This window comes from Phragmites australis, chromosome 1 (genome assembly GCF_958298935.1).
Source record: "Phragmites australis chromosome 1, lpPhrAust1.1, whole genome shotgun sequence".
Lineage (NCBI taxonomy): Eukaryota > Viridiplantae > Streptophyta > Magnoliopsida > Poales > Poaceae > Phragmites > Phragmites australis.
Genome location: NC_084921.1, coordinates 8,627,436 through 8,655,382, shown reverse-complemented (window position 1 = coordinate 8,655,382; position 27,947 = coordinate 8,627,436). Strand labels below are relative to the sequence as shown.

Genomic DNA, 27,947 nt, shown 5'->3' with positions numbered 1-27,947 from the left:
AGCTGAAGGTTTCTCTCGCGACTGTGCCCAAACGAGTTCCTCACGAGCATTGAACAAGCGCCTGCTGTAGGAGACACAGGACGGGTCCATGGTTGGTAGGTCCTACCCCCTCGAACGCGGGACACAACCACCTAGACCACGTAACGCGGACAGAAAGCGATCCTCGAGGAAGGGTCTAGAGGCCGGCTCTACAAATCCACTGAGTTAGGTGACATGCATGCACGAACAGTACCACGAAAGGTACTCCCAGTACGTATCATCATCGTATTATCCAGCAGGAATGACAATATCCACCGCAGCTGACTCCATCCACCTATTTATATGCTCGGCATTAATAGATGACCAGTCCTACATGTTTGCGATCCCCTGTGCGCTCCTTTTTGGTAAATAAAGTACCGAATATAGATGCTAAAATTATAAATACGAAAACAAATACAGTCACGTATATTATCTAATTTTAAATTTTTGGCCCAATCACAGCCCAGTAGTATAATATCAGCCTCTACCGGCCAGAGCCAATGATTACTCATAGCCTATTGAAGCGCAACAGCATGCAGGCATCTGATAACAGTATGAAAACTATCCTCCATCCAGCCACCGCACAACTCGGAGGTGCTGAATTGTTCAAGATGCCTATACCATTTGTTGGCATGGGTTAACAGTCCATTGTTGACGATCTTCTAAGAAAAACCTTTACCCTGACATGTACCTGAACTTTCTACAGCTTCTTCCACACTCAGCGCTCCCCATCAGCTGAAGATAACCTTCATGTGCAGCTTAACAAGGCAGAACAGCATCGGCATCTGCTCCAGCTTCGACGTGCCCCCACGTTACATTGGGAAGCTATGTACCACAGTGCAAATTAACCAAAGCTTGCAGTAGTGGCCTTTCAAAGCTCCACATGGCCTCGCTAGCAGCGCCCAACGCTGACCGAAAAACTGTGTCCAGCGCAGTGTCACACTTGCTGCGAGACCGCTTAAACTATATTTCAGCCCCAACCGTGATGAACCTGAAACTGAAATCTCTGAGAGAAGACAAACGGACGTGCGACGCAGTCAGTACACCACGTAGGCACCCCACCTTACCTCTTGCCGTCTCCATTCATCTCGCAATAGAAAAACAAGTATCAGAATTCAGAAGTAACATGTATCACTATACATTAAGACATCTCCGAAGACTGGACCTGGAGCTACTTGACTGGTTGTAGTAAACAACAGCTAGTGCATGCCTGTACTATTCCATGTTGATCAGATGGATTAGGGATAACTGCTCATCAACAAATCGGATCAACATGGATATCATTAATTGTAAGTGTGGTTTTGTGCCGTGATCGAGTTTTAGTTCGCTAGTATATTGGCTGTACAACTATGTGTGACGATACGAGTGCTTTCTGCTGACTCAGCACGCGCAACCACCCACCATCCTGTGGTTTCACCTGATGAGGATCAGATGGCTGGCTGGTGCAGCAATAGCATCGAGGTGGCAACTGGACAGGCATTACTAACAGGGAAGATCACCGTGTCACTGCCTCTCAGTCCTCACTAGCTATCCAGTACTTCAGGGCAACGCAAGCATTCGCAATTTCGCATGAATGCGTGATGATGTGCGGCAGGTAAGTGACCTGATACTCAGGACATCGTATGCGAACCAGGTTAGAGAAGGTGTGTGTTACTTCGTGGAATCATGAAACCAAGCCTCTGAATCCGCTACCTTTGCTGTTATCCCCTCGGGTTGAAGTTCCTGCATGCATTGTAAAACAAAAACTTAGCTCGGTCAAGAATAAGATTCAGTAATCGTGTACTTAATCATTTGAAAGAATTAACTCTACCTTGTCACACAACTTAAATGCTGATCAAGGCACTCAATTGCTTTCATCTGCTGATCTGCCACCAACTGCAGGATACAGCTCATCATATCCTAAAACACCAACTTCCAGATTCTTATAGTATTATGGAATACCTTAAGCAAGTATGGTAATAAATGAATGTCATTGATGAGAATCACATGCCAAGTCACCTCGAACCAATGTTGATCATCGAGCAAACCAGTCTTGCAATAGTTTACTTTCAGATAACAATATGATGTAACCATAGTAGTGAAATGTAATGATCATGCTATTCTGTGCAGCTTCTACTGTTTGTACTAGCAAAAAGATGCCTGAACAAATCCAACAAGTAAATAGGGTAGCCTTTTGAGTGCTGATCCATAGGCTGAGCTGCTGTATTCTGCAAGTATTAACATATCATTTAGTAGAAATATGGTGATATAATGTAAGATAACCCATCTGAGTCCATGTTTACTTTGAATTGTTGATACTTGAAAACAGTTCACATATGAGATTACATTCAAAGATTAGCCTGTCCAAAAACTCTTCTTTGCCACGTTCAGTTATCTGGCATGACAGAGGTACATTGCACGGTGCACATAACAGTTCAAAGAGCATGGCATCAACACGAATTTGAAAATTAGAGCATTAGACCAAGCAAATTGCAAGCCCCATTTCCTATAGGACAAGGCAATTGCCAATAAATTACTACAGGGCCTATCATCCTGGTCTGAGCTTTAGACTTACTGGTAAAGATGAGCTTAAGCAGTTAAGTTAGGACCAAATAGCTAGATTAACATTAAACTAGACTAGAAGACCGCTACCAAAGCAACGAGTGGGCCTCAGCACATGTATCCATGGACCATGAATCATAAGTTGATTTGCTCAAACAGCTTCAGGCTTACCTAATAAGCCACCATAGTGATCCTATAAGCATAAGCCCAGCAGACCACTTTATATACATTGGGTCAAAAAAGGTCCTAGAATCATCATAATCAAAGAAAATTTATTCTATTCTATTATTATTTGAGTGTTAAAAGAAGCCACCATGTTCGCTCTCAAGGTCACGAAATTACCATGTTAATAGGAAAAAAGAAAAGGATCTAGACCCCTCATTGTTATGAACATCTAACGGTGTAGATTAAAACAAAAAGTCCATATCAAATACGATTAATAAATAGCTAAATTCGGAATTGAAAATTATGGAAATTTTGCAGATCGATTTACATACGGTTTGGGAAGCAAAATATCTAAATAAAGAGTCCAAATAAAATAAAATAAATAATAATTAAAATTGGGGTTAGAATAGAAAAAAGAAGGATCCATATCAAATACAGTCTTAGAAAAAATCAAATTATTATAAAAATTAAATACCTAAATAAAGAGTCCATGTAAAATACAATTAATCAATAGCTAAAATTCATAATAAAAAATAATGAAAAAAATTCAAAATTTACTAAGAGAATAGATTAATAAGCACCGTGTAGCTCAAGGTCGTCGCATCAAGCAGGCAGCAGGCAAAGCACAACACACAGGCAAGACAAATTTATTCTGATTTTGGTTGGGCTACCTACACCTGACACACGATTTTGCAGTTGATCAAAACGTAAACGAATCAACCAAATACATGTATACGATTCGGATACAAGTTTGGAGCATAAATAATTTTCTTTTCCACTAACATAATTTTTATATCTTCTTCTAATTTTATTCTTTTTTTAACTAAACGCACTAGCCTCATAAAAAAAAAGCTAAAGAGACTAATTTTTAATCCAATGTTATCGTGACAAAATATTGCAACGAGGCTAGCCACGCTATTAGCGTAGACCACCTTGCTAGTTTATGATGCAAAAAGAAGTTGAAAGCAAACTAAATGCCGAACCTTTAAATGAATATTATACCCATTTGTTTTTAAAAAGCTAACATAGATCAGATCTAGCATCAGATGAAATTAACTGAAACCAAATGTGTTACCAAAGGCTACAACCTTAACCATATCCTTAGTCTTTCTCGTATAAATTTTTGCATGCACATCATTTCCTATTCCTGTATTTTTAATTATGCATCACTGTTTTTGGTTGTCCAACCAGAGTAGTTCTAAGCTGGCTAACCCTTGCTACTACGTCCTTCGATGGTTATTTGTATTTGATTGAGGGCTCAAGTGGCTGTGCAGATGTTGACCTAATTAATTAGGAAAAGGGACTTGGTTGATTTTTCCCTCTTCCTCTATCCCTATCCTCTAGGTACAGAGTTTCGAGGATAACGGGGTTCGAACCCGCGACTCCCTAGCCCTTACTCCCTTGTTTCGGTGGTTGGTCTAGAAAAAGCTTTTGATTTTGTGATGAATTGGAAACAGGCCTAATTCAGGCATTGACGAAATGTGATTTAAACAGTGTACATATGTGTACTGAATTATGTATTAGGTCAAATCTCCATCATAAATATACATAGACCAGACCCAGTTAACAAACTCACCTGAGGTTCGTTAGCAAAACAAAACTGAACTAACTAAAAGAACGCTATACTCTCAACTGAAGTGCCACATGAATGGTGAATACAAAGGTAGCACTGATAAACAACCATTAAAGATAATGGATGTTTGTTTGTAAGATATTAATTGCATCTAGGCAAAAAGCCATGAAACTTTCACTGTAAATACATTTCCACAATTCAAGCACTAACAATCAGCTCACATTAAAAAAAAGTGCTCATATGTTATAACTGCTACATGGCTGCCATTGCGCGCAATGAGACTATAAGAGGTAACCCCATACTAACAACCTAGCATTGTAGAAGTAGCTGAAAAGAAACAACAGCATGGTGGCAAGAGATCGCATAACAATCCTAAGAAAAGCAGGTCACAACTGTATGTGGAACACTTGAAGTTGAGCACCTACTGGATTCTTCAAACACCTTTGACTGAAATGTAATTATGAACCATCACCTATTGAGTTCATCTGTCTGTCGAGCTCCTCATCAGCCTTCTTCAGGAAAACATCCCAGCCACTCCCCTCCCCCCAATCCAGCATATCATACGGCACTGCTGTCATTAATCCTGGTCTCACTGCACCCTGCTGCATCACCACTCTGAACTCCAGCTCCTGCCCTCTCCCGTCCTCCTCAATCTCCTCCCATGTAAACAGCAGCGGCAAGGTATAGCCACCCCATGGATTGAAATCTATCAGCTTCACACACCCATCCGCTCTCACATACACATCAAATGTATAATTGTCTGAAGCAAATTGTGGCTCAACCACTTCCTCAAAGAAAGCCTCAATCTTCGGTTGCACCTCAGAACTCCATCCAGGAAGTGATGGGTAGTAAGCTGATGCATCTCTCTGGGACACAGCAACCAGCTTCCGCCCTCGGACAAAGCATCGGAACTCTGACTCAGGTCTGAGGCCTGGATACCACTTGCGGAGAGCAAGGTAGTATTGGAACCCATCATCCACCCAAGTCTCCCCATTACTTTCTTCTTCTGGTGCATCTTCGACATCACAGTCTGCAGCATTCCGCTTGCCTCCCTCGTCACCAGTCTCCCTGGAATCACTCACAGCATCAATGCCACTCTCCCGGTCATTTGGTTGTACGCCTTCGTTGCCAATGCCCTCGTTTGGTCGAGCATCTTCCTCGGAACCAGCACTGAGCTCTCTGGCATTCCGTCGAGCACCCCCAGAGCGCACGAAGTCCTCGCAAGAGGGCCGCGAGGAGACAAGGTCGTGGGCGACGCAGTCGGATGCGCGGAGCAGCATGGCGACCTCGGCGAAGCAGTTGCAGCGGATGGTGCCGTCCGCAGACATGAAGGTGGCGTCTTTGGGCGCGCTCCAGTTGAGCTTGGGAAGCGCGGCGCCTCCGAGCTCGGCGATGGCGACGTCGACAGCCGCCTCCAGCTCCGGGAAGGCCGGCCTGAGCGGGTGGTCAGCGTCGGGGTCGTAGACGTCGTCGTCGCCGGAGCCGAAGAAGAGGTCGGAGTTGAGGCGGTCGAGGAGGGAGACGGGATCGGGGAGGTGAGCGTGGATGGGCGCGAAGGGCTGGCGGCCGGAGGTTACTGCGGGGAGGAGGAACGGGAGCGGCCCCTCATCGGCGTCGGCGTCGGCATCGGGGTAGGCCGGTTGGCCGGCGAGGTAGCGGAGGAAGGCGGCGGGGAGCGGGATGATGACGGTGGGGATGGTGTAGCGGCGGAAGGCCGGGTACCACTCCTGGATCTGGCAGCGGAGCAGCTCCTCCAGAAGCATCTCGGTCCGCCTCCTTCCTTCCCCTCTCGGATTCGCGTGGCTTCTCTGTGTGTGAGAGTGGCTTTCCTCCTCGTAGTGTGCTTCGTCACGGACTAAACCCTCGCCGCCGGCCGCCGGTCTGTCTTCCTTCTTCTCTAGTTGGGCCGGTGTCCCGAAACGGCATGGGCTTTCACTCGCTCCACCATGGGCCGCTTTGAGCTGCCAACAAATTGGGCTCACTCGACAGCAAAATACTACTTATTAAAGAGCCCAGAAAGCCCAAAAGCCTCGGCTCCCGCATCTTCTTAGTGGTGGTGTCGAGCTATTATGAATGTGTTTAGTTATTCGTATGTGTTTCTTTATAGCTGTAATGTATATATTTGGATGAGTAAAAGTAAACTGAGTGGATACAGTAATTTTGAAAAAACTATTTGATTATTAGTATAGGTGGATGCAATGACTATGTGAAGGTATTTGGTTATCTGCATGAATAGATACAGCGATCCTACATCTGAAACTAAAGAGTGGATCTATTGCAGCACTATAACGAATGTAATGCATCCACACATCAAGCTCCATAGAGAAGCTCGATTCTAATGTATCCATCAGGCCAGGTTCTAATCGTCTAATTGCATCAGCAGATACAGAGAGGGATAGCGCATGCGGGCAACTAAACGATCTTCTCCGCGAGAATATATGCACAAGCAAAATCAGGATGCTTCTAATACGGACAACCAAACACACACTATAGTACTCCATCGAGTCATAAATACATATTATTTTGCAAAAAGTTTGGTTGAATTTTTAAAACTTTAACTAACAATACCTTTGAAAATATTTAGTTTTAAAACCATATATTGTCTTCAAAAATGTTTTCATAATATCACAAATTTAAATGATTTATAAATTATTCTAATAAAAAATAGTGATCAAAGCTATACATTAAAGACCATATCTTCTTCAAAAATGACTTTATTTGTAACCGGAGGGCGTAGCAGGGTTAACAAAATCGTTTGAGGGTCGCCCGCCCCTCCTAGTGAATTTTTGAAATTCGTAAAATGCAGAAAAATCACTCAAAATTTGGTGAGAATTTAACCAAATTCACTCAATCAAAGTTGTAAATCGCATGAAAAATCGACCGAATTGACATTTTGTAACCGCTCGAATTCGATCAAAAATGATTGAATTATACCAAAAACCGACCAAATTTTCCGCATTTTCCACATTCGAATGAATTAGTCAAAAACCGATCAAATTTCCCAATTAATGAAATATTTCTCGAATTTCAGTAAAATTCAACCAAAAAACCAAAAAAATAGCCCAATCTTGTAACATCAATAACTAATTCATCTAAGCTTCAATCAAGTGAAATAATTTTTGTTGGTTTTCTTGTAACATGATCTACATGATAAAAGTATTTATACTCATAAAAAAGTTAAATATTTTATATGAGAAAATATATTTTCTAAATCTAGTTAAATGCATAGTTAATTCTTTGCTAATCCAAAAATCATGAAACAAATTTTGTTAGTCTTCTTATATGATTCTATATCTTTTAAAAATACATGAACTCATGAAATAGTTATTGTAACATGCATGATTGTGTAAATGTGTTGCAACTAAATTAATTCATAACTAACCCACCACATCTCAAAAATTAGTGAAGCCACTTTTATTAGTTTACTTATATTATTCTTTATACAGAAAAATAATGGTAGACATGAAAAAATTAATAACATTGTTATTTCTTAACACGTTTACTTTATGCTTGTGAACTTTGTAAAAATTATGGAGAAATTAATAAAAATCTAAATGAAGTGCAACTAATTTTAAAGATCCTCTTAAGATACTTTCTACATAAAAAATATGTTTTTACATATTAAGCTTTTCCTTAATGTGATGGACCAAATCATCCAGTTCATACGACCCATTTTAGTATTTTTTTTTCAAACTTTCTCTCTATGAAATATGATGCAAACAATATTATTTTTGAATTTTTTTCACATCAAGTCTTAGAATTATCTCTAGTATTTTTAGATTTTTTATTTTATTTTAATATTTTTTGTTTTAAATTTAAAAACCGATCGAATTTAAAATACGATGCGGACTGAATTGATTGAATATTGTGAACTTCAACCGGTTTTCAATGGTTTTGTGAGCCCTCGGGGTGTAGGAAGAATCCAGCCTCCGATCAATGGAAGAACCAGCTGCAGCTGGTAGATAACTAGATACCAGATCGCATAGATAGATGGATAGATTCGTCCCCCAGATGGTCCAGATCATCTCGGTACACGTGGCGCGCGCCGCTGCACGATAGCCCCAGCTTGCAACGCGAGCTACGTGTCGCCTCTGCCGGGCCCCTGCATGCGCTGCGTCATGCCAATAATCCAAGTCCCATGGCGGCCGTTTCTGCTGCGTGCCAAGCTCTGCCCCTGCAGCTTGACGGGCACGCACGTACGTAGCTCGCGCGTGCGTAACTGTACACGTCACGGACGCAGCAAACACTAGTGCGACACTGCAAGGCTGCTAGCTGCATGCGCACACTCTCTCACACACAGAAGCTGAAGTGAGCTGAGCTAGTGTGAGCGATCGAGCGAGCGAGCAAAGATCGATGGCGCGGCTCGTGGATCCGCTGGTGGTGGGGCGCGTGATCGGGGAGGTGGTGGACCTGTTCGTGCCCTCCATCTTCATGACCGTCGCCTACGGCCCCAAGGACATCAGCAACGGCTGCCTCCTCAAGCCATCCGCCGCCGCCGCCCCGCCGCTCGTCCGCATCTCCGGCCGCCGCAACGACCTCTACACCCTGGTACGGTACCCACGTCGCCCCTTCTTGTGCGTGCATGCACGCTTGATTTCGAACAGGCAAGCGCCGCGCGCGCAACAATGACATAGGTGCATGCATCTTGCTGCGTGTTACATACAGATCATGACGGACCCGGATGCGCCTAGCCCTAGCGACCCGACCATGCGAGAATACCTCCAATGGTACGTACGATTTGGCAAAACAAACAATTAAGTGTCGATTATATCTTTTATAGAATTGGAGTATATTTCACCTCCACGAATGCCTGCTCCAAGTCTACAAGACCTCCTTATTCTCTTCTGCTATCTGTATGCATGCTGAGACCTCAGCTCTATTAAAAAAACCTGCTGATCGACCATGCCTCGTACCATTTCTTATATATGTAGGTTATATAAATTAAATGAATTACTCTTCGTTCTACTAGCAGGTTATATAAATCAATTACTTATCCATTTGTCATTTTGATTTATACCAGTATTAATTCTTAGTTATTTCTGCCTTAGTAAACTAGCTAGACACTCTTTTTATTTCTGCACCCACAATATGCTTTTCTGCGTTTGTGGCAGGATAGTGGCTAACATACCAGGTGGAACGGATGCAACCAAAGGTGAGCTATTCAGTTATATATCATAAATAATTTATTGAATATATATGCATGCCTGCACTTTTATCCATATGTGCATCTTTTCTCTTCATATATGCATATGACCAATGTACTAGAAACTAAATGCTTTCAAGGGTAGTACTGCATTTCTATGGAATTTTGGTATACAATTGTTACCACTGAATACTACAAATTAAAGGTAGTAAATGAATATTTCATGTATGTTTTTCACCTTGTTTTCCTCTGCATTCAACAGAGTTAATTAATAATTGTGTCCTACATTTAGTTTGTACCGGCATTAGTAATTAATAGCTCTCTATATATTACAGAGTTGATTAATAACTGTGTCCTCTTAGTCTGTTTTTGTTTTCAAAACCTCTTTTTATAAATTGTACTATATAATGAAAATTGAAATCATTGTCCAAAAGCCCAAACGATTGAAGTGTATTATGTTAAGAAATACAAATACTTAACTTGCACATGTAACCAAACTATGAAAACGATAAAGATTCATGGTCAAATAAGCTGCGATCACAATGGTGATCAAGACATCGAACCATCCATGATTTGTTGACCCAATTTTATCCTCTAAAAGATACTCCCTCCATCCACAATATATAACGTTTTAGCCTCTTCAACTTTGTTCAAAATACATAACATTCTAAGTTTTTGAGGCAATTGCATCTCAAATTTTCCAATCTTACCCCTCTATTATGTTCTTGCTTGCTAATGCAAATCTCATTTTCTAGTCATGCTACATCATTATTACTAATAAATCAATATACTATACAGAAAGGTAAGATAATCATTTTATCTTTTACCTTAATACATATGCCTAAGACCAAAACGTCATGTATTATAAGACAGGGGGAGTATTTACCTTCTCATCTTGAAAAGTAGAAAAACACTTTTTCTGGTCCTGTGCAATACTGGATACTACTAGTATTCGCCTAGCTCGATCAAGGAGCCCTAGTCATGGGCTCCACGAATGTGTGATTTTTCACCTGATATTTTCCCTATTTCGTGACTATATACAATGCATCTTTAGCCCGCGACAAATATACAGATACAGAATAGTAGAACATATTAAAAAGGGGCATGTAGATAATGATCCATCGAAATGAACAACCATCATTCACAAACAGGGAAGCTGCGGAATCTTCGGTTCTATCTGCATGCTTTCCGATAATCTGAGAGGAATATAACATCGGCAAATATATCTGCAGTACGAAAATATACCTTTTTCTTGCTCTAGGTATGCATGCTCTGCGCGCGCAATCGCATGGCACAAACTCTCATGCATGGGACCATGCGTGCGGGGCCGTGATCGCGCCGCGCGCGAGTTGGCAGCAGTACACTGGGAAACACCAGCCGCGCCACACGTGTCACACGTCCCGTCCAACGCCCGCCAAGTGCTGGCGCAAGGAGGAGTGGCACGTGTGCCGCTGCACGGGGAGCACTGTCTGGACACGTACGTACGTGTGAGCTAGGCCGCCACGCGTGCGCGCATGCATGCATGCCATGTACCGCGCGCGGCGGCGGCGGCGGCGGCTGCGCAGTTAAGTCTAACCGGCTACTGCATATGCTGTGACGTGCTGCAGGTGAGGAGGTGGTGGCGTACATGGGTCCGCGGCCGCCGGTGGGCATCCACCGGTACGTGCTGGTGCTGTTCGAGCAGAAGACGCGCGTGCACGCCGAGGCCCCCGAGGAGCGCGCCAACTTCAACACGCGCGCCTTCGCGGCGCGCCACGAGCTCGGCCTCCCCACCGCCGTCGTCTACTTCAACTCCCAGAAGGAGCCCGCCAACCGCCGCCGCTAGTTGCAGGGGCTTGCCGATGCAGGCCAGCTGCATGCATGCGTGCACCGGACGACTCCGGCCGGCCGCCGGCCGGTCAGCCACCGCCGGTGAATAAGCTTAATTAACCGAAAGATATATATATATATATATATACACACTCTGTTCTGTAATGTTCGTATGGTTGTCTATGTAGTATGTACGTGTGCGCGTCTGCGTGCATGCTATGGTTTAAACGCTCTTTTGGTCCGGATAATAAAGTTGAGACATGCGGCTTGTCATGGCCTTGTTTGTTGCCGGGGACATGGGCTCCGCGGGCCATGAAGGGCACGAACCGCACACTTCATGGAAATTTTTTATTTATATATTTTATGTTTTCGGAATTAACATAAATGTATGTTTATTTTAAAAATTTAATGATTTATACATCTGTCACTTGTAGTTAGTTGACGTTCAACAGGCGACAGGTTCTTATTACTCATTAGACGGTACACGTTCTTATCATCATTGGACGATATATTTATAAATTTTCAAAATAGACAAAATTTTCTAATTCTGAAAAAATAAAATATATAAATAAAAAAGCTCGCCCTTCATGAGGTTCGGCTACAAGAAGAGAGGTATCGGTACACTGTAAGGTCTCCTATTCTGGTTTTGTGCTAATCGATCGATGTGATTGCGATGATGTCATGCATGGTCGCATCATGCATATGCAGGCAATTTGGGGAGAAGAGAGTGTGGAATAAAGGATCGAGAGAATTAGAGGATAGTCTCAAAGATACTTCATTTGGGGCGGAGATAAATCTGATGTATCGATCGATGATCACGAAATAGGCTTACAGAAGCATAAATAAGTAGCTAGCTTAGCACGCTTCCGATCGATATCATGTGGCCACATCAACTCAACAAGCTAGCGTCGGTTACCCAAAATCTATAAACACGCATGTCGAGCTAGCAGTAGAGGTCTATGCACGCCCGCACGTACGTGTTGACGCGCAAATTGACCTTAGCACGGCGCGCCAAGATCGAAAAACCTCGAACAAAGTATCATCAAGAACCTTGATGCATGCATGGCTTGACGCCAGCGCCGAATCGTCGTTAAATTAAATGTCGGCAGCATCGGCGGCGCCCTTCTTGACCAAATCCGCCGGCGGTGGCGGTGGAGATGGAGGCTGCAGCCGGTTGCCGTCGGGTCGTGGACGATGTGGCCGGAGAACTCGAGGGGGCGGCACTTGTCACCCATGATGATTGTCTTCTTCCACAGCGCCTCCTCCTCCTCCGCGACGGCCCCGACCGCCGCTGTGTCTGGTCGTCGTCGCCGCCGCTGCTCCAGTCGCCCGCCGGTGGTGACTGCTTGTTCCACGAGACCATCTTGGCCACCGCCTCCGCCTTGCCACTGATGCCGCTGAGGCGTCTGGCGAGCAGTTGCTTCTTGCCGACGTCGACCTGCTCCTTAGCCGCCGGCGCCGGCGCTGGCGCCGACGACCCCACACGCTGCTTCCACGGCTTGGCGTGCTTGCTGCTGGTGCAGAGAGAGACGACGACCGTCGCGACTGCGGCGGCGGCAACCAGTAGGAGGATTGGTGGTGCCGGCGCTTCGGCGTGGGACGTGGTGGTGTGGTCGACTTGGGCATGGAGTGGCAAGAGCAAGAGCCACTTGCAAGGTACGGGGGCGACGTCAATAGTCTACTGCTACCACAGTCACACCATCACACAGTATACTGCTTCGGCTTCGCCGTGCGAGACACTTCACGTTGACCGCCCGGGATCGACGACGACAGGTCAGGTCGTCGCCGGAGACTGTCTGTCACTAGCAGCCGGCCACGGTGATCGTCTAATCGATCATGTCGGTCGGTCTCCCAGTTGGACCGCCTCGCGCGTGCCGGAGACTGTGAGTGGGACAGTCACATCGGGTTTGGACGCAAACGGCATTTTCTCAGCAAAAGATTCTTTCCGTGACTCTTACTCCGTATTTGTTTGCAGTTTGTCTTCCTTTTTCTCTCCATCGTAATGAGCAAACCTGCTTCTACGCCAAGTAGCATCAGTGCGTGCCCCCCTTCGTCTCCCCTTCTTTCTTCTCTCCCTCTTCTTCTCCTTTCTATCTCTCATTCCTCTCCGTAGAGCACCAGATGGGGGTTGAGGCCCCGTGCCCTCCTCCTCTAAGTGCGTCTCTAAACAACTCATGGGACAACTAAGGAAATCAGATCAACGATTAAAATTTCAGAATGAAATATCTAATTTCAAAATTTTCGTTCATTAACCTGTGGGATTTTGGCGACAAATGATTGATATTTTGTGAATTTCAGTCTTTTGCAGGTGAAAAAATGTAAAACTAAATTGAAATCTCTGATCAGATGCTGGTTTAATATGGAGCTGAAATGATTAGTTTTGTTAAGAAAAAGGGAAAAAAAGATAACACAGTTGCACAAATTGGGCTTAGCCTTTTTCAAATTCCAGTTGGGCCGACAACATTGGGTTTCAAACCGGGCTGGATCTTGTGGGCTTTTAGAAATATTTTTGCTATCCTATGGGCTTTTCTTTTGCGGTGCCTTGACTTGCCTGACTCCTCTCCATGGTTATTTCGACTTCTTCCCATTGCTTTTTACAGTTTACCCCGTGAGATCGAATCGCAAGCCTCGTCTTCAGGAGGCGTTCGTCTCCATGCACGATGCAGTACTTTGCGAGCATCTAACAAAGGATGCCATCATCTACAACATACTGACCATTCCATTAGCAAATCATTCCAGTTTTACAAGCTAACTAATAGAGTTCCGTCACAGGTACATGAGTTAAGATATTTTAGAAATCCTCTAGAATTATTTTGTCATGATAGAAATTAGAATCATCTAAATACAGATATTTCAAATAATTTTTTTAGAGATTAGATATTTATAACATGATATGGTCAGGATCATATCAAGTGTTACTCATCCAACAGCTTTGAATATCTATACAAGGAAGGTGTCATCCTTATCATAACAATACATAACTAGTAGCATGGTAGATGAGAGCATGATAGTAAGAGCTAAAAGAGTAAGAGAGAAGGGTGAGTGTTATGTTAGCCATCAATCAAAGAGTGTTGTGTACCCTGTACAATATTTTGGTGTTGTAATAAAGAGTATCTTCTTGCAAGCAGTAATCTCTCAGGTAGGCTATTAGTTTCTAAGTACTTAATGCATATTACATTTGTGATCCATCTGAAGGTTGGCTCTGCCGCCTGGGATCATAAGGGTCTGGGATTCATATGAAGGCTGACACTACCACCCGGAAGTCAGCTTCATCTGAAGATAGGTTCTGCCACCCGGAAGTGCAAAGGTGTCTCTACCGTCGAATATGACCCAATACACTAAGAAGGCGATTGGTTGCCTAGGCGCGAGTTGACCTGGCCCGCGCGTGCAGGCCACATGTTGCACACGTGTTTGGTTGCCTCAGGGCTCCCTCGCGCATGTCCCGAGCGATGCAAGCTAGGGGCACGAGCCTGACCCTGCAGCAACGGATTTCATCTGTGTTTTTGCCGAGCTAGGCCGACGGGAGCTGCACTAATGACACGATTAGCGTATTAATTAGTGAATATTAACTCATATTAGTATATTTTAAATTTGACTAAGGCTTAATATGATAAATTAAGTACTGTAGAGTGTATTTATGCAAAATAAATATTATGTTAACACTTTTTTATTTCAATCTCATACAATATATACTCATATAGGCAATCAAATATAATCTCTTCTCAACCAGACTAAACACATACAACCAACCAAATAGACTCTATTATATCTCCCCAGCCTGGCTCAACTCAGCCTCTCTCACTAGATACGAGTCAGGCTGAGTCATACGGGCAACCAAACGAACCCTAAGTAATTAGAAATTAAAAATGGCTAATGGGTTTGCGTGAGTTGGTATAGTTTAGATCATCAACCTAGTGGGTATTAGGACCATCACGATTCTAACAATTGGTATCAGAGCCAGCAGTCTGAGACCGTCTGTAGGAGGCTTTGGTGAACACAAGGTGCTTACCGTGTTCAATGTGGTGTCAAGACGCTAAGGGGAGACTTTGCCAGTGCATAGTCTGGGACTATGAAGCTTATTGGTCCGGGACCATACAAGCTTACTTGACGTCGAGCATTAGTTACCATGGCAGATCTTGCTGGCACAAGCAGTGGGATCAAGAAGCTCAATAGCCATAACTATGGCTATTGGAAGACCTACTGTCAGAGGGTGAACTTCACAAGCGGGGATCCGGAGGGACCTCATTTGAGATTCGACCGGGGGATGATTCTGAATCTACCTCGTGCGTGAAATAAATAGGAGTAAATGAGATGCAGGTGGAATGGATGATTGGATGCAGGAGGAAATAAATGCTCAAGGGATTTTAGACAAGTTCAGGTCGCACGGAGTGTGATACCCTACTTCTGTGTGTATGCTATAAATGCTCAGGGAATATCTCTCTGAGGATCTCTTGTGTTACAAGGATGTTTGTCTAAAACTAGAGTTTTGTGAGCTTATCTCGGTCTTGGAGAAGCTGTTGCCTTCTGTGTGTTTCGATCTTCTCAGTTCGATCTATCCATCCAGAGTTGTCTGATCCCCTCTCTCCGGGGAGCCCGCCCCTATTTTATACCCCGTCGGGGCGGGTAGCATGCCCAAAAAGGATGGCACGACTTCCAAGACGCCATAAATGGAAAGCAACTATCATGGGCTGCAATCTGATGTGACGGGGGGTTGAAAACGCGCCCCTGTCCGGTCCTGTCATCATCATCCTACTTTTCGGCGGGTGCTGCAGGGAGGGCTCACCGGGTAGCCACCGAGCACCCCGCGTGCCCGCCCGATCAGAGCGAGCCTGACACAGCAGGGCGGCAGGCGATATGCCTTGAACCCTGCGATGTTATCCCGAGGCGCGCCGGATGACGCGCGATGGGATCCGCGCATTAAATGTCCCCACGTCTCCCTGCCAGACCATGACAGGGACTGACAGCAGGCGTGGGGGGAGTGGTTGGAAGTGATAGGCCACGCGCCCTCTTAAATGCAGCATCGGGCCTCTCACCAAATGACACCTCACTGCCAAGCCCTTGTGGGGACCACTGGCGAAGGACTTCTCAGGTCCTCGGAGAACTGTGAGTGCTCGGGGGCTACTATTTATAGCCCCGAGCACTCCCTCCCGGATATTCCTTTTCTTGGTTCTCGGAGAACTCGGTTGCTCGGGGACCACTGTTCATGGCCCCGAGCACCCTCTCCCGGAACTTGGCCTTCTCGGGTCATCGGGGAACTCGGGTACTCGGGGACCACTGTTCATAGCCCTGAGCACCCTCTCCCAGAACTTGATCTTCTCAGACCTCGGGGAGATAATCCCCGAGAGAGGGCGCCACGTGACACTCTGCTGTCCTGGCCTCGAAACTCGAGGACCCCTGATTCCTATATCACCGACACCTACATATAGTCCTACCTACAAGGTCAAGACTTATGGGAGGTCTTCGCAGCACCGAGACAGTGCCTCCACCAAAAGAGGGTGTTGATGCCTTGCGAAAGTGGCGTATCAAAGATGGCAAGGCTATGTTCATACTGAATACAACATTTGAGGAGGACCTATTGGAACACATCTCAGATGCGGAGACTCTGAAGGTGGCCTGAGAGACTTTGGAGAAATTATTATCTAAGAAGAATGAAGCGTTATCGGTCAATATTTCATAAAAGTGAAGTGTATTTGTCTAGATATATTCGAGCTTGCACCAGATGAGAAGGTGAGCGGGGCCTGTATAAGGAAAATCATCATTCACAATCTTAGACCCGAATATAGTGGGTTTATAGTCGTGGTCATAGGATGGCCTACTCAATCTTCTTTGGTGGAGTTAGAAAATTTATTGGCTAATCAAGTGGAGCTAATCAAGCAGATGAGAAGTATTAACGTGAAAGAGGAATAGGAGGCACTCTTCACTAACAAGAAGAAGGGTCCACCTCGAGGATAGGGAAGACCCAAGCCAAGGTGGATAGAAGGTGGCAAGTATCACATGAAGGAGAGAAGTAACTCTGTAGGGGGAGCTCAAGGAAGAAGGGAAGACCAGCAACATGAGAAAGAAAAATGACAGATGCTTCAATTGTGGTAAGAAGGGTCACTTCGCTCGAGACTATCGATTGCCAAAAAGGCATTTCGAAGGGAATATGGCCACCACCAAAATGGAGAAGAAGGAGGAGGAAGCATCCACAAGTGAAGATGTATGGGACCTCAAAGCTGTTTTTTCTCAAGAAATAGATGAAGAGGAGTTGGAGGAAGACATGGAGGCACCTGCTTTTGAAGTAACCACAAATTAAAGAGTAAATTATAAGAATGATTGGATTGTAGATTTTGGGTGTTCCAATCACATGAGAAGTGATAGTAAGAAGTTACAAGATATGACATGCTACAAGGGAAGGAGAGTGGTGCTGATAGAAGACAAGTCAAGACTTCCCATCTCTCATATCAGAAAGACGGCAATTTCAATGTATGGTCCTCAACAACTCCAACTTGAGATGGTTTATCATGTCAGTGGCTTAAAGAATAATCTGGTGTTAGGTTCCTCAATTGACAGCAAAAGGAAAATATATGCTCTTTAGGCTAGAAGAGGTGATCATTTTTTTTAAAAAAGTGAAGGTGATCAACACACCTATCATGGAAGGGATGATGAGAGAGTCGGTCTATGTTCTCTCCGTAGAGTCCACATATACGGACAAGACTATGAGAAATGAGACCGGTGATCTCTGGCACGCACGGCTTGGACATGTGAACTATAATAAATTGAATGTGATGATAAAGAAGCAAGTGCTGAAATGGCTTCCTTAAGTGGACATCTGGACATACACAATCTGTTCTGGTTGTCAATATGGAAATGCTCATCAATTGCCATATAAGGAGTCAGAGCATCATTCTCAGAGACCATTGGATCTCATAAACTCGAATGTTTTCGGCCTAGTCAAGCAAATATCTCTCGGAGGAATGAGGTGCATGGTGACTTTTATTGATGACTTCTCAAGGTACGTGTGGGTTTACTTTATGAAAGAGAAGTGTGAGATATTTATAAAATTTAAGGAGTTTATGGAGAAGGTAGAGGGTGAACTCAATAAGAAAATACAATGTTTGCGTATTGATAATGGAATAGAGTACTTATGTAATAAGTTCATCATCTATCTTAATAAGCATAAGATAAGGAGACAATTAACTTGCCCTAATACCCCGCAACAGGTTATATGTTCTTTTTTAACCTTGGTCCATCATTTCATTTTCTGCAACTTATGCCACAACCGGCAACCACCGCAGTAGCGACAAACATCTGGAAAAGGGACCTCTCCAAGAATACAGATACTCGAGTGAAAGTCTGGATGAGGAATGTGTTCCATCTGGAAGGACTAAAGTGCAGCAAGGTATGCCAGTTCAGTCAAGAAAAACAACTGCAGAAAAAGAACAGTTGGAAAGAACATTCGAGGCTTCAAGCCCTTTTGACTGATCACGACCCGTGATATAATTATGTGTGTGCATTCACCCTGGAAGTTTAACTTCCTTCCATGTCACGAAAACTGAATAATGTTAACAAAATTGGCAGCTACAATTCCTCTTTCATGCCGTTGTCATAGTCAGACCTGCATCTCCTCATTTTTGCTGTGCCATTCCATTCATATTCTGAATTCATCACAATTCATAAAAGGTATCCAGCATATACATTGTACCATGTACTGAAATGCACTGCATACATGACAAATAAACAAAGAAGAAGAAATATTGGTTGCCAAAAAGCGAAGATAAGGGACACCCACACATCATCGATGCCCCTGTCCATCCTGGAGGGGAAGGATAGAGTAGGAGATGAGAGCATCACCAAATATGCTGCTACCTTCCAGTGGAAGAGGTTTGTTACCCACTTGGCTTTCCCAACCCTGAATTATTTTGAGTGCCATCTTGGAACACTCCTCCCCTTCCGATCCTCTCTTTCTCAGCCAGAACAGTCTACGTGCGATGCACAAGCCTTTTTTTTAAGAATACTATTTTATTAGAAAATTGCAAGAATAATAGCCAAAATCTGATATTTACAAAAATAAATATCTGTCAGCTCTTGTGTCCTGCAAGTGATATTAAAAAAAATTCATAACTTTTTACGATCTCATATGAATATGATCTTTATATAAAATTTGTATCTATTGATGATATTTATAATTTTGTAGTTGAGCACTTTTCTATTTGAATCCGTGTAGATATCCAAAAGGTGGCTAGAAGTTTCATATCTAGTTTTCAGATCTGAAAATTTAATCACTTTTTAGTCATCTAAACGGATTCAAATGGAAAAGTGTTCAACTACAAAGTTATAGATCTCATCGAGAGGCACAATTTTCATATAAAGATCATGTCCATATAAGATCATATAAAAAAGTTATGAATTTTTCTTTTAACATCGTCACGGGACATAAAGACCTACCGCCGACAGAACCCGGACCCACTGCCAAGTAGGATGTCAATACGTAGAGTATCGACAGATCTCTAATCGGCACTCTGCGTGTCAACAGATACTTACTTCTGTAAATATCGGATTTTGTTTATTATTTTTGCAATTTTTTAATAAAATAATATTATTTTTTAAAAAATTCCACCATCCATCAGTGCTGCTGCAGGTGAGCAGTCCCATCCTAGACCTGCTTTTCCTTTGTACCATCTTGCAAATGCTCCAAAAGCTGGTACAATTTTTCTTTCGTTGCTCATTGGGTTCAAATCAGTGTGCTTGACATCACAACCAACCGATTCTCCCCGCTCTCTGTCAATAGGCTCTTGCTGGGCTGCAGTAACCTGGTTTCTTGAGCGGTCACCTTTCAGTAAACTTGGTTTCAGTCACTGGAAAGGGACTTCACTTTGAGGAGGGCTGGAGCTGCAGATGAGGAGTGAAGCAAAAGCCAGTGCCTCTCTAATTGCCTTGTCATCGACTAGTATCTGCACATGATTCAGAGTTTGTTGAACAACGATGACTTGTCAGTCCCTTACTTGTGATCTACGCAAGAGATACTTATGTAAGACATCAGCTTTGACTACCTTAGGTGAAGATTAGAAAGGATAGCTACTTTTGTTTGATAGTTCTCTCTAAAAGGAAAAAGAATCTAAATTGACGTTTGGTCGACAATCTAATTGTGGGTTCAGACTTTTAGCACTTTGGTTTAACACCTCGGCCGTTGGCTCGCCGGTGTAAAATTTTCTTGACCTCAAACTTATCTTGTTACCCAGATACTGGAGTCCATGCATGTCGATTGTCAGTGTCGTTGTCAGTTAACATCGTCGAAAGTCCAAATCTTTCACCCGCAGGAAGATTTGTAACGTTGCAACGAGACGCGGCACCGACACACGATTTTCTCACACTCCCTCAAATTAATCGAGACTTAACCACAGCCTTACGATTAATCAAATCCTCAAATTTACCATCTTAATTGTGCTTACATTCTGACAAAGAACTTGTTCGTTTCAAAAATATTCTGACAAAGAACTCATGAACAGCAGCTATGTAGCATTCCGGGATCAGAGGGAAAGGAAGAGCAAGAGAAGAGGACGAGAGAGAGAAAAAAAAGCTTCGGTGCCGCATCAACGCGGCTGAAAGCGCTCCGATGGGCATCAGACGGTTCTCCCGGCGGGTATCTTCCGCCTCCACGCTATTTAGCCATTGGCACGCCGGATTAAGGAAGGACGTCATCTAGAATCGAGCAACCACGGTGGCCGAAGTTCCGACGAGTGAAGCGAAGAGACTGCAAAGATGCCATCTCTACGCTCAATCCTGCTCGTCGCGGCCGTGTCGTTGTGGTCAGCCGCCTGCGCCGCTGCCGACGACGCATTCTTGCCGCCGGCAACCGCCACGCCGTTCCCGTTCTGCCCGACACGGCCGGCCGGGGTCTCGACGATGCCGTTCCCCTGGTCGCCGCCGCAGCCGCCGCCGCCGATGACGGTGTACCCTCAGCACCCAGGGTTCTTCCTGTCGGGGGCACGCCATGTTAGCAGGGCAGTGGCATGGCTTCCTCTGGCGGCCTCTGTGCTTTCTGCTTTCTTCTTGCTTTTGCAGTGAGCCTCATCCACTGCTGTGGATGTGTCAAATGAATTTAGATTCGCTCCAGACTGCCTGAGTATCATTAGGCCTTCATTTCATATGCACATGTAGGCATGTAGCTCTGAACAATCTAGCAAAGAGGCCTGTCTCCTTTTCCTTTTTCCGGTTCTAGTATCTCTGTTTCTTTGTTCATAGAGAAGATTTGTTCAGATGCATCTTTGTTTACGGAAGTGTAGCTTCGTTCCTGAAATTCTGCTCCATCAGATGCGTGGTTTGAATAAGACATATCTACATATCTTCTCCATGTTACACGAAGTTTATTTCTCTTCCTATTTCAGGCTGCACAAACAAAAAAGAGATCTACTCCTATCTCTCTGCATTTCAGTGTTCCTCTTGCCATATCTACGTGGCAAACACTCGAAACTTTTCTTGAGGAAAGCTAGGACGCTTGTTATTTAGTCCAACATTAGTGGATTAGTACAGAGGCTGGTGTGACGTCTTATGGCTAGGCAGTGACCTATCCTTTTCAGGTCTCACCTCGCGGTACAGAACAGCAATGGCCACTAACTCTGAAGCAGTTGATGTCCAGTTTCTTTTTCCCATTCGACAATGCAACACTTAAATGATGAAAATACATGCTTAAATAGTATACTCCATTTTCTGAAAACAAAGTGTGAATTACTCCCTCCGTCCATCTATGTAAGACGTATTTTAAAATGAAAATATCTTCAAAGATAGATTTTAATCTTCAATTTTTCTTACAATATATTGTCAATTGCTAAAAAATAACATCATATTAAATTCTTTAAAATTCGAATTTATTGATATAACTTTTATAAACTATATATATAATTTGACTAATTATTGATCAACTTTTATAATATTTAAGTTTTTTAAATAAAAATACGTCTTACATAAATGGACAGAGATAGAACTTACTAGATCAGCTGACACTTGTCAATCAGCACGGATTTGACGAGTCAGTAATAGGAACGTTTCAGAAAGCTGCAACAGCTCATCCAATTCGATGCCATCACTATCAGCAACGGGAAGAAAGAAAGAAAGAAAGAACAGAAGAGTAGGGTAGATCCAATGTTCTGAAAAATAACCATTACCAGCATCCCTCGTTTAATCTACATGCAACAAAGCTAGCAGCATCTACCAATTCCAAATGCCACTACTTGCAATTTTGTGACCTGTGGGGGTCCATCGAGATTGGATTCAGCCAAATCCCTCAAAGACGTGGCAGGAGGAGATAGATCCCACAGCACAGCGGCAATGGAGACGTTTAAATCACGTCGCCTTTCCACACACACACAGCACACTGCTGGCTGGTCCATAATGATGGCATCGCATAGGCATAAATACAATTAGGCCTTAGCTTAATTACTCTCACCGGAGAATAAATATTCTGCTTAGCTACTAAGAAAACACACGCATAAACGCTCGGCACCAAACAAAGGAGGAGGAGGAAGGACGACGACGACCTCCACTCCAAAAGCTAAAGCAGACGCCGACCATTATAACCACCCAAATTCATCGCAAAAGAAACACCCGACCCCGACCAAACAAGAAGAGGAGAGGAGAAAAGAGAAGAGAAGAGAAGAGAAGCATACAATCCAGTGCACAAGAACAACCCCCGCACACAGCTGCGAGAAAAAGTTTGTTAAGTTTGTGCCGTCTGTGAAGAAGAGGAAGAAGAGATCGAGCAGCATGGCACGGCGGCCACAGCCGTGCAACCTGCTGCTGATGCTCGTGCTCGTCGTCGTCGCGACGGTGGTTGTTGCCTACGACAACTGCGGGAACCCGTGCGGCAACCCCTGCGGCGTGCCGTGCGTGTACGCCAGCCCGCCGCCTCCGTCGCTGCCGCCGCCGGTGCACTACCCGCCGCCGCCGCCCGTGTACTCCCCTCCGCCGCCGGAGTACTACCCGCCGCCGCCGACGCCCACAACGCCGACATCCAACTGCCCGCCCCCGCCGTCCGGAGGAGGCTACGAGCCGACACCGGGGTACACCCCGACGCCGTACACGCCCACGCCAGGGTACAACCCGACGCCGTCTGGGTGGTTCACGCCGCCCAACCTGCCGGCGTACAACAGCCCGCCGGGGACGCTCTACCCGCAGGACCCCGGGTTCAGGCCGAACGACGCGGCCGCCCGCGGCGCGGACTGGCGCGCGGTGCTCTTCGCGGCGTCGGTGGTGGCCGGAGTCTTGGCCTTGTGATGGTAACTGCACCGATCGATGTCGGAGCCATGGTAATCAAGTGCATGTCGTTTTAATTCTGTTCCGTGTTAATTAATAATAATAATAATAGAGAAGGAAATTGGTAAGATTTTTTTTGGTAATTCTTATTTTGTCGGTAAATTTAATTGTTATTGTCATGTATGTATGTTGATCCATCTGTTTTTTTTTATATCATAGGAAACGTGTTCATCAGACTATATGATACATATATATGTCTCTGATCAAACTTAAATAACACATGTTTTATGTTCGAATTACCATTGATTTCGTGATGGTGCAATCCGGTCCTTTTATTGCCTTTTCTAATTGCAGAATGCAACCTTGTGCAACTACACTTCTTTTCCAGCAGTGCTTTTTTTTTTCAAACGACGTGATTTCTCTCTTTCTTTTGCGAGGAAAATCTAGGTACTTCTCGAGTGAAAAACAACAGAGTTTGCATAAATTCTATTGACATGAAAAAACTAACTTGTGATGATTATAGCTCTGTTGTTTCTAAGAGATTTTAAATACAAAGTGTTGCTGTGAAGGGGGGGAAAACCTGCATTTAGAGCACTTAAGAATATTTGTGTGTTCCAAAGGTTTGGGGCAACTAATTTTGAGTGGATTTATTGTTTTCTTTTGCATTGATTTTGGATTTTTTTTGTCTGTGAGCAACAGTGAGCGTGAACAAATATAGCGAAATGGGGAAGTATAAGTGAAAACTAGTATAGAAACAATTGGTGGCATAAATGTAAATACTACTTCTAAAAGAAGATTTTTGCCGACTGTTGGATAGTACAAGCAGCGCTCTTTTTTGTTTTCTGATTTTACGGCCATAGTTTGATTCGTACTAGCTAAATTTTGGGTGTCGTTTTAGGTTAATTAGAAAGGATGTGTTGTTTTTGGGATTTTGGTTCTATGAATTGTGAGTCCTAGAATAACTATTATGCTACTATTCATGCCTCGGAACCTCTTCTCAGAAAGAAAAAAATGGTCTAAAAATATATATTAAAAAGAAAGAGGACTCCTAGCTCGAGTCATAAAATTAGTCGGTTCTCCGCATGCAGTTTTTAGTCCTAAAAGATTTTTTGTGAGCCCTTTATCCTTTTTACCTGGTGGATAGTACAACCTACGATGTACCACACGTGTCTCGTGGCCAATTCGACCGGTTCGAGTTTTTGAGACGAGTTTAGCATAGATTTTCCACACCATTGTGATCTCGCTTTAAGGATACTACGATACCTTTTGGAAATAAAAAATACTCTCTCTCTTTCGCGACTATTTTAAGTGATTCTCCATTAATAACCACTGTGACCGTACACTATGCCTAGCTGAAGTGAAGTAGGAAGTCCATGTGTGCCTGTACAAGTGACCGGCACGCGTCGATCAGACCGGGCCAAAATACCTTATCCAAGCTAGAGAGACACTACTACGTACCATCGTATTATTACTGGCTTTAAAATAGAGCCGATAGGGATAGTCCATAATTATTTTAATTATATTTGGTTTGAAGGACCAGTAGTAAAAGAGTTGTCTCTGTCGGTTGAAATCATCAGTCAGTAATGATTACCAAATAATCATTAATGGCTGGATTCAACACGCAATGATTTGCCTCTCCTCCCTCCATGTGCTCCCTCTCTTTGTCCTCTCTCTATCTCCTCGATCTCTCTGTCTCTCTTCTTATCAATACATATATACAACAAGACATATATTTAATGTAAATTAATAATAAAGGCACGTTCATTAATACATAATAATTTATGTCATATTTGAGTGAACACATATTACAAGTTATACGCATCGACAAACACACACATATATATATAATAGTTCTTACATGTCACCTCCTGAAAAATAGGTCGAGTTGAGTCAATCCAGTATCCCTCTACATCTCTCGTGATGAGGACTGCTTCTCCACACAGACGACTGATGGCGTGTGTACGTCTAGGGACGTCGAGGGACCGATGGTCGTGGAACAGAAGACCCGACCATGCATGATCAACAGCAGCGTCGTCTAAGCTCCAGACTCGTTGGCGTATCAAAGACATCGAAGTCCGACGCATGAACGCCACTACGGTTTGAGCCTTCGGCCTCCTCTGCAGCGCACTGACGATCCACTCTCTCATGCTCATCCACAGGGCATTGACGGGTCACCCTCTCCTCCTCCTCCTCCTGAGCACGTTTACGGGACGCTACTTCTTGCTCCTCCACAACGCACAATTGACGGGCCAGTCTCTCCTCCTCCTCCTTCTGGGCATGCTTACGAGCCGTTGCTTCTGGACCAAGTGCACTGACATGCGTACAATGAGACACATATTTGGCGATAATAAATACACTTTCATTAATACATAGTAATTAATATCCTTTATTAAAATGGTATTATTTGACGATATATAAGTCGTCTAACCCCCTGGTAGCCTTCCTCATTGTCGCATACTCTCTACTAGAAGGTACAGAATCATTAGAAGATATCTCACACGTCAATGGCACGATTGATTCATGAAACTCGCCGACTGAGTTGATAATATGTTCCATGAAGAACTCGGTGACCTATTCTTGAATGGTATGTATTTCTGCAGGTTGTAATGCACATGTACGTTATTTGGAGCACTACGTTTTAAGAATCACAAGAATTAGTCATTGAACACCTATAGAAATTGAAAAGAAGGCACTGATATATAATTTCATACCTCAAGATTATTGAACAAGATAGCCTCTCCGCCAGGGCTGTATCTATGAATGAAAGTAAGAACATAGAACTCACAGAGATTGTTACCGTGTGGCTGTGTAGAGAGTAAATCCCTGTCAGTGATTCCAGGGTATGTTGGACAGTGAGCGCATGGACGGTGTTTCAGGAAGAATGTGTGTGTGTGTGTGTGTTTGGCGAATTAGGGGATACAAGGAGTTATACATGTTTGGGCCTCCCAGAGGATAATAACTTTACGTCCTGTGTGTTATAAAGAATCTCAGTTGATTACAGATGATGTTCTCGCAAGTTCCCAGACCCTTCCTTTTTCTCCCTTTAGGAACGAAGTCCTCGTCCCTTTATATAGTAGGGAGGAGAAGAACTTACATGTGGGTCTAAACAAAAGACCTCTTCTCATCCTAATATATAATACAAACCATCATTATGGAGGACCAGGCGTGCCCACTTGCTCTGAGGGCACCATGCATCTGGTTGCCATATGCCACCGTGCTGGCCTGCAAAGTTCTATCCCGTGACATTTAATGCTATGGGACGGGACAAGGTTTTTGCGTTGACCCCATCCACTTGCCTGGTCGGGCTGCTGATGGTGTCCTATTCACCGCGCGCCATCGTGCCAGCCTGCAAAGTTCTACCTCGCAGCATTTAATGCTACGAGACAGGACAGTGCCCTTCTGTGTTGACCCCATCCACTTGCCTGGTCAGGATGCTGACAACGTTCCATCCGCCGTGCGCCACCGTGTCGGCCTGCAAAGTTCTACCCTGCAACATTTAATGCTATGAGACAGGACAATGCCCGATTGCACCGTCCATGACTTCGTCCCCTGGTGCTGGCACCTGGGGAAAGAAAACACTTGAGTGTATATTAGTAACCGCGCTCTAGACAGGTTGCGTCAAATCTGGCCCTGTGACCAATGGGGCTGGTAGCGGGTGTAAGCGATGGTATAGGGAGATTGGTCGTGCGGGCGTTAGACTGGTCGCTGTGGTCGCACTTTGGTTGTATGATCGACCAAACCTCGGGGAGTATGCTCCTCTAGTTATTAGGTCCCCTGCGGAGCACGTTAGCAAGGGTACCCCTTTACTTAATATACCGACAGGCTACCTCATACACTTCAAGAGGAAATAATTTGTTAGTGAAATGAATTGAACCTTTTTATTCAGTAGGAAATACAAGTCACAAATATTCCCTATGTACCGAAAAGTCGGTTTTTACATAATATTGCTTCCTGTATGGACGGTACATAATACTATTTTTGCAGCATCTTGTGTACACACTCTACGTAAATATAAATACCAATTAAACTTAGATGCAATCGACATGAAGATTAAATGATTGAGTTTACCTGTTTAACATGTCAATGAGGTCTTGGTAAGTCGTCTTATCTCTCTTTTATGAGTCAATGACAATGATCTTGCTCAAGTTTGGGTGGATGACAAGAAGAATCCAATAAAAACTACAGGAATATGTCACTATAGTAAGTTAGTAATAGAATCAAGTTGCCTATAAAAGGAGAACACTCTGGCACACAAACACATACTCAAAGCTATTGAGTAAGAGTATGAATGTCTTGTGTTGGTGGTGAAACAGAAACTTCAATAAGTAGTCCTCAATGAAATCTAGATTTGACCGTATTATTTCCTGGTTGACAAGCCCAGGAACAATGAATCATACTTTATTATCTAATTCTTGTCTACACGCTTGATTCTCCATTCTACGAAAGAGAGAAGTTAACCATATGATT

General features: G+C 43.9%; 3 protein-coding genes and 1 pseudogene across 7 annotated transcripts; 2 read left to right on the top strand and 2 right to left on the bottom strand.

Moving 5' to 3' along the window:
- Window positions 1–443: 443 nt before the first annotated feature.
- LOC133906792 (uncharacterized) lies at window positions 444–6,175 on the bottom strand. Of its 5 annotated transcripts, none has more exons than XR_009907878.1 (4): window positions 4,723–6,175; window positions 1,829–2,225; window positions 1,711–1,740; window positions 444–1,095 (listed from the first exon to the last, which is right to left on the bottom strand). XR_009907878.1 is itself a non-coding variant. In XM_062348935.1 (2 exons), the coding sequence occupies exon 1, from the start codon at window positions 6,058–6,060 to the stop codon at window positions 4,756–4,758; it is 1,305 nt and encodes a 434-aa protein (XP_062204919.1). In that variant the 5' UTR covers window positions 6,061–6,175; the 3' UTR covers window positions 2,674–3,401; window positions 4,723–4,755. The 5 variants fall into 5 exon arrangements, 1 of the variants encoding a protein (XP_062204919.1); XR_009907869.1 differs by having other exon boundaries at window positions 444–1,740; window positions 1,829–1,893; window positions 1,960–2,225; XR_009907865.1 differs by having other exon boundaries at window positions 444–1,740; window positions 1,829–1,917; window positions 2,017–2,225.
- Window positions 6,176–8,650: 2,475 nt separating this feature from the next.
- LOC133887470 (protein MOTHER of FT and TFL1 homolog 2-like) lies at window positions 8,651–11,272 on the top strand. The gene is made up of 4 exons (XM_062327438.1): window positions 8,651–8,845; window positions 8,963–9,024; window positions 9,409–9,449; window positions 11,048–11,272. The coding sequence occupies exons 1-4, from the start codon at window positions 8,651–8,653 to the stop codon at window positions 11,263–11,265; spliced, it is 516 nt and encodes a 171-aa protein (XP_062183422.1). The 3' UTR covers window positions 11,266–11,272.
- Window positions 11,273–12,037: 765 nt separating this feature from the next.
- LOC133930840 (uncharacterized) lies at window positions 12,038–13,815 on the bottom strand (annotated as a pseudogene).
- An 8,823-nt stretch (window positions 13,816–22,638) lies between these two features.
- Window positions 22,639–23,789, top strand: LOC133906713 (extensin-like). The gene has a single exon (XM_062348726.1). It carries the CDS (start codon window positions 22,992–22,994, stop codon window positions 23,499–23,501), a length of 510 nt encoding a protein of 169 aa, XP_062204710.1. The 5' UTR covers window positions 22,639–22,991; the 3' UTR covers window positions 23,502–23,789.
- Window positions 23,790–27,947: the final 4,158 nt, after the last annotated feature.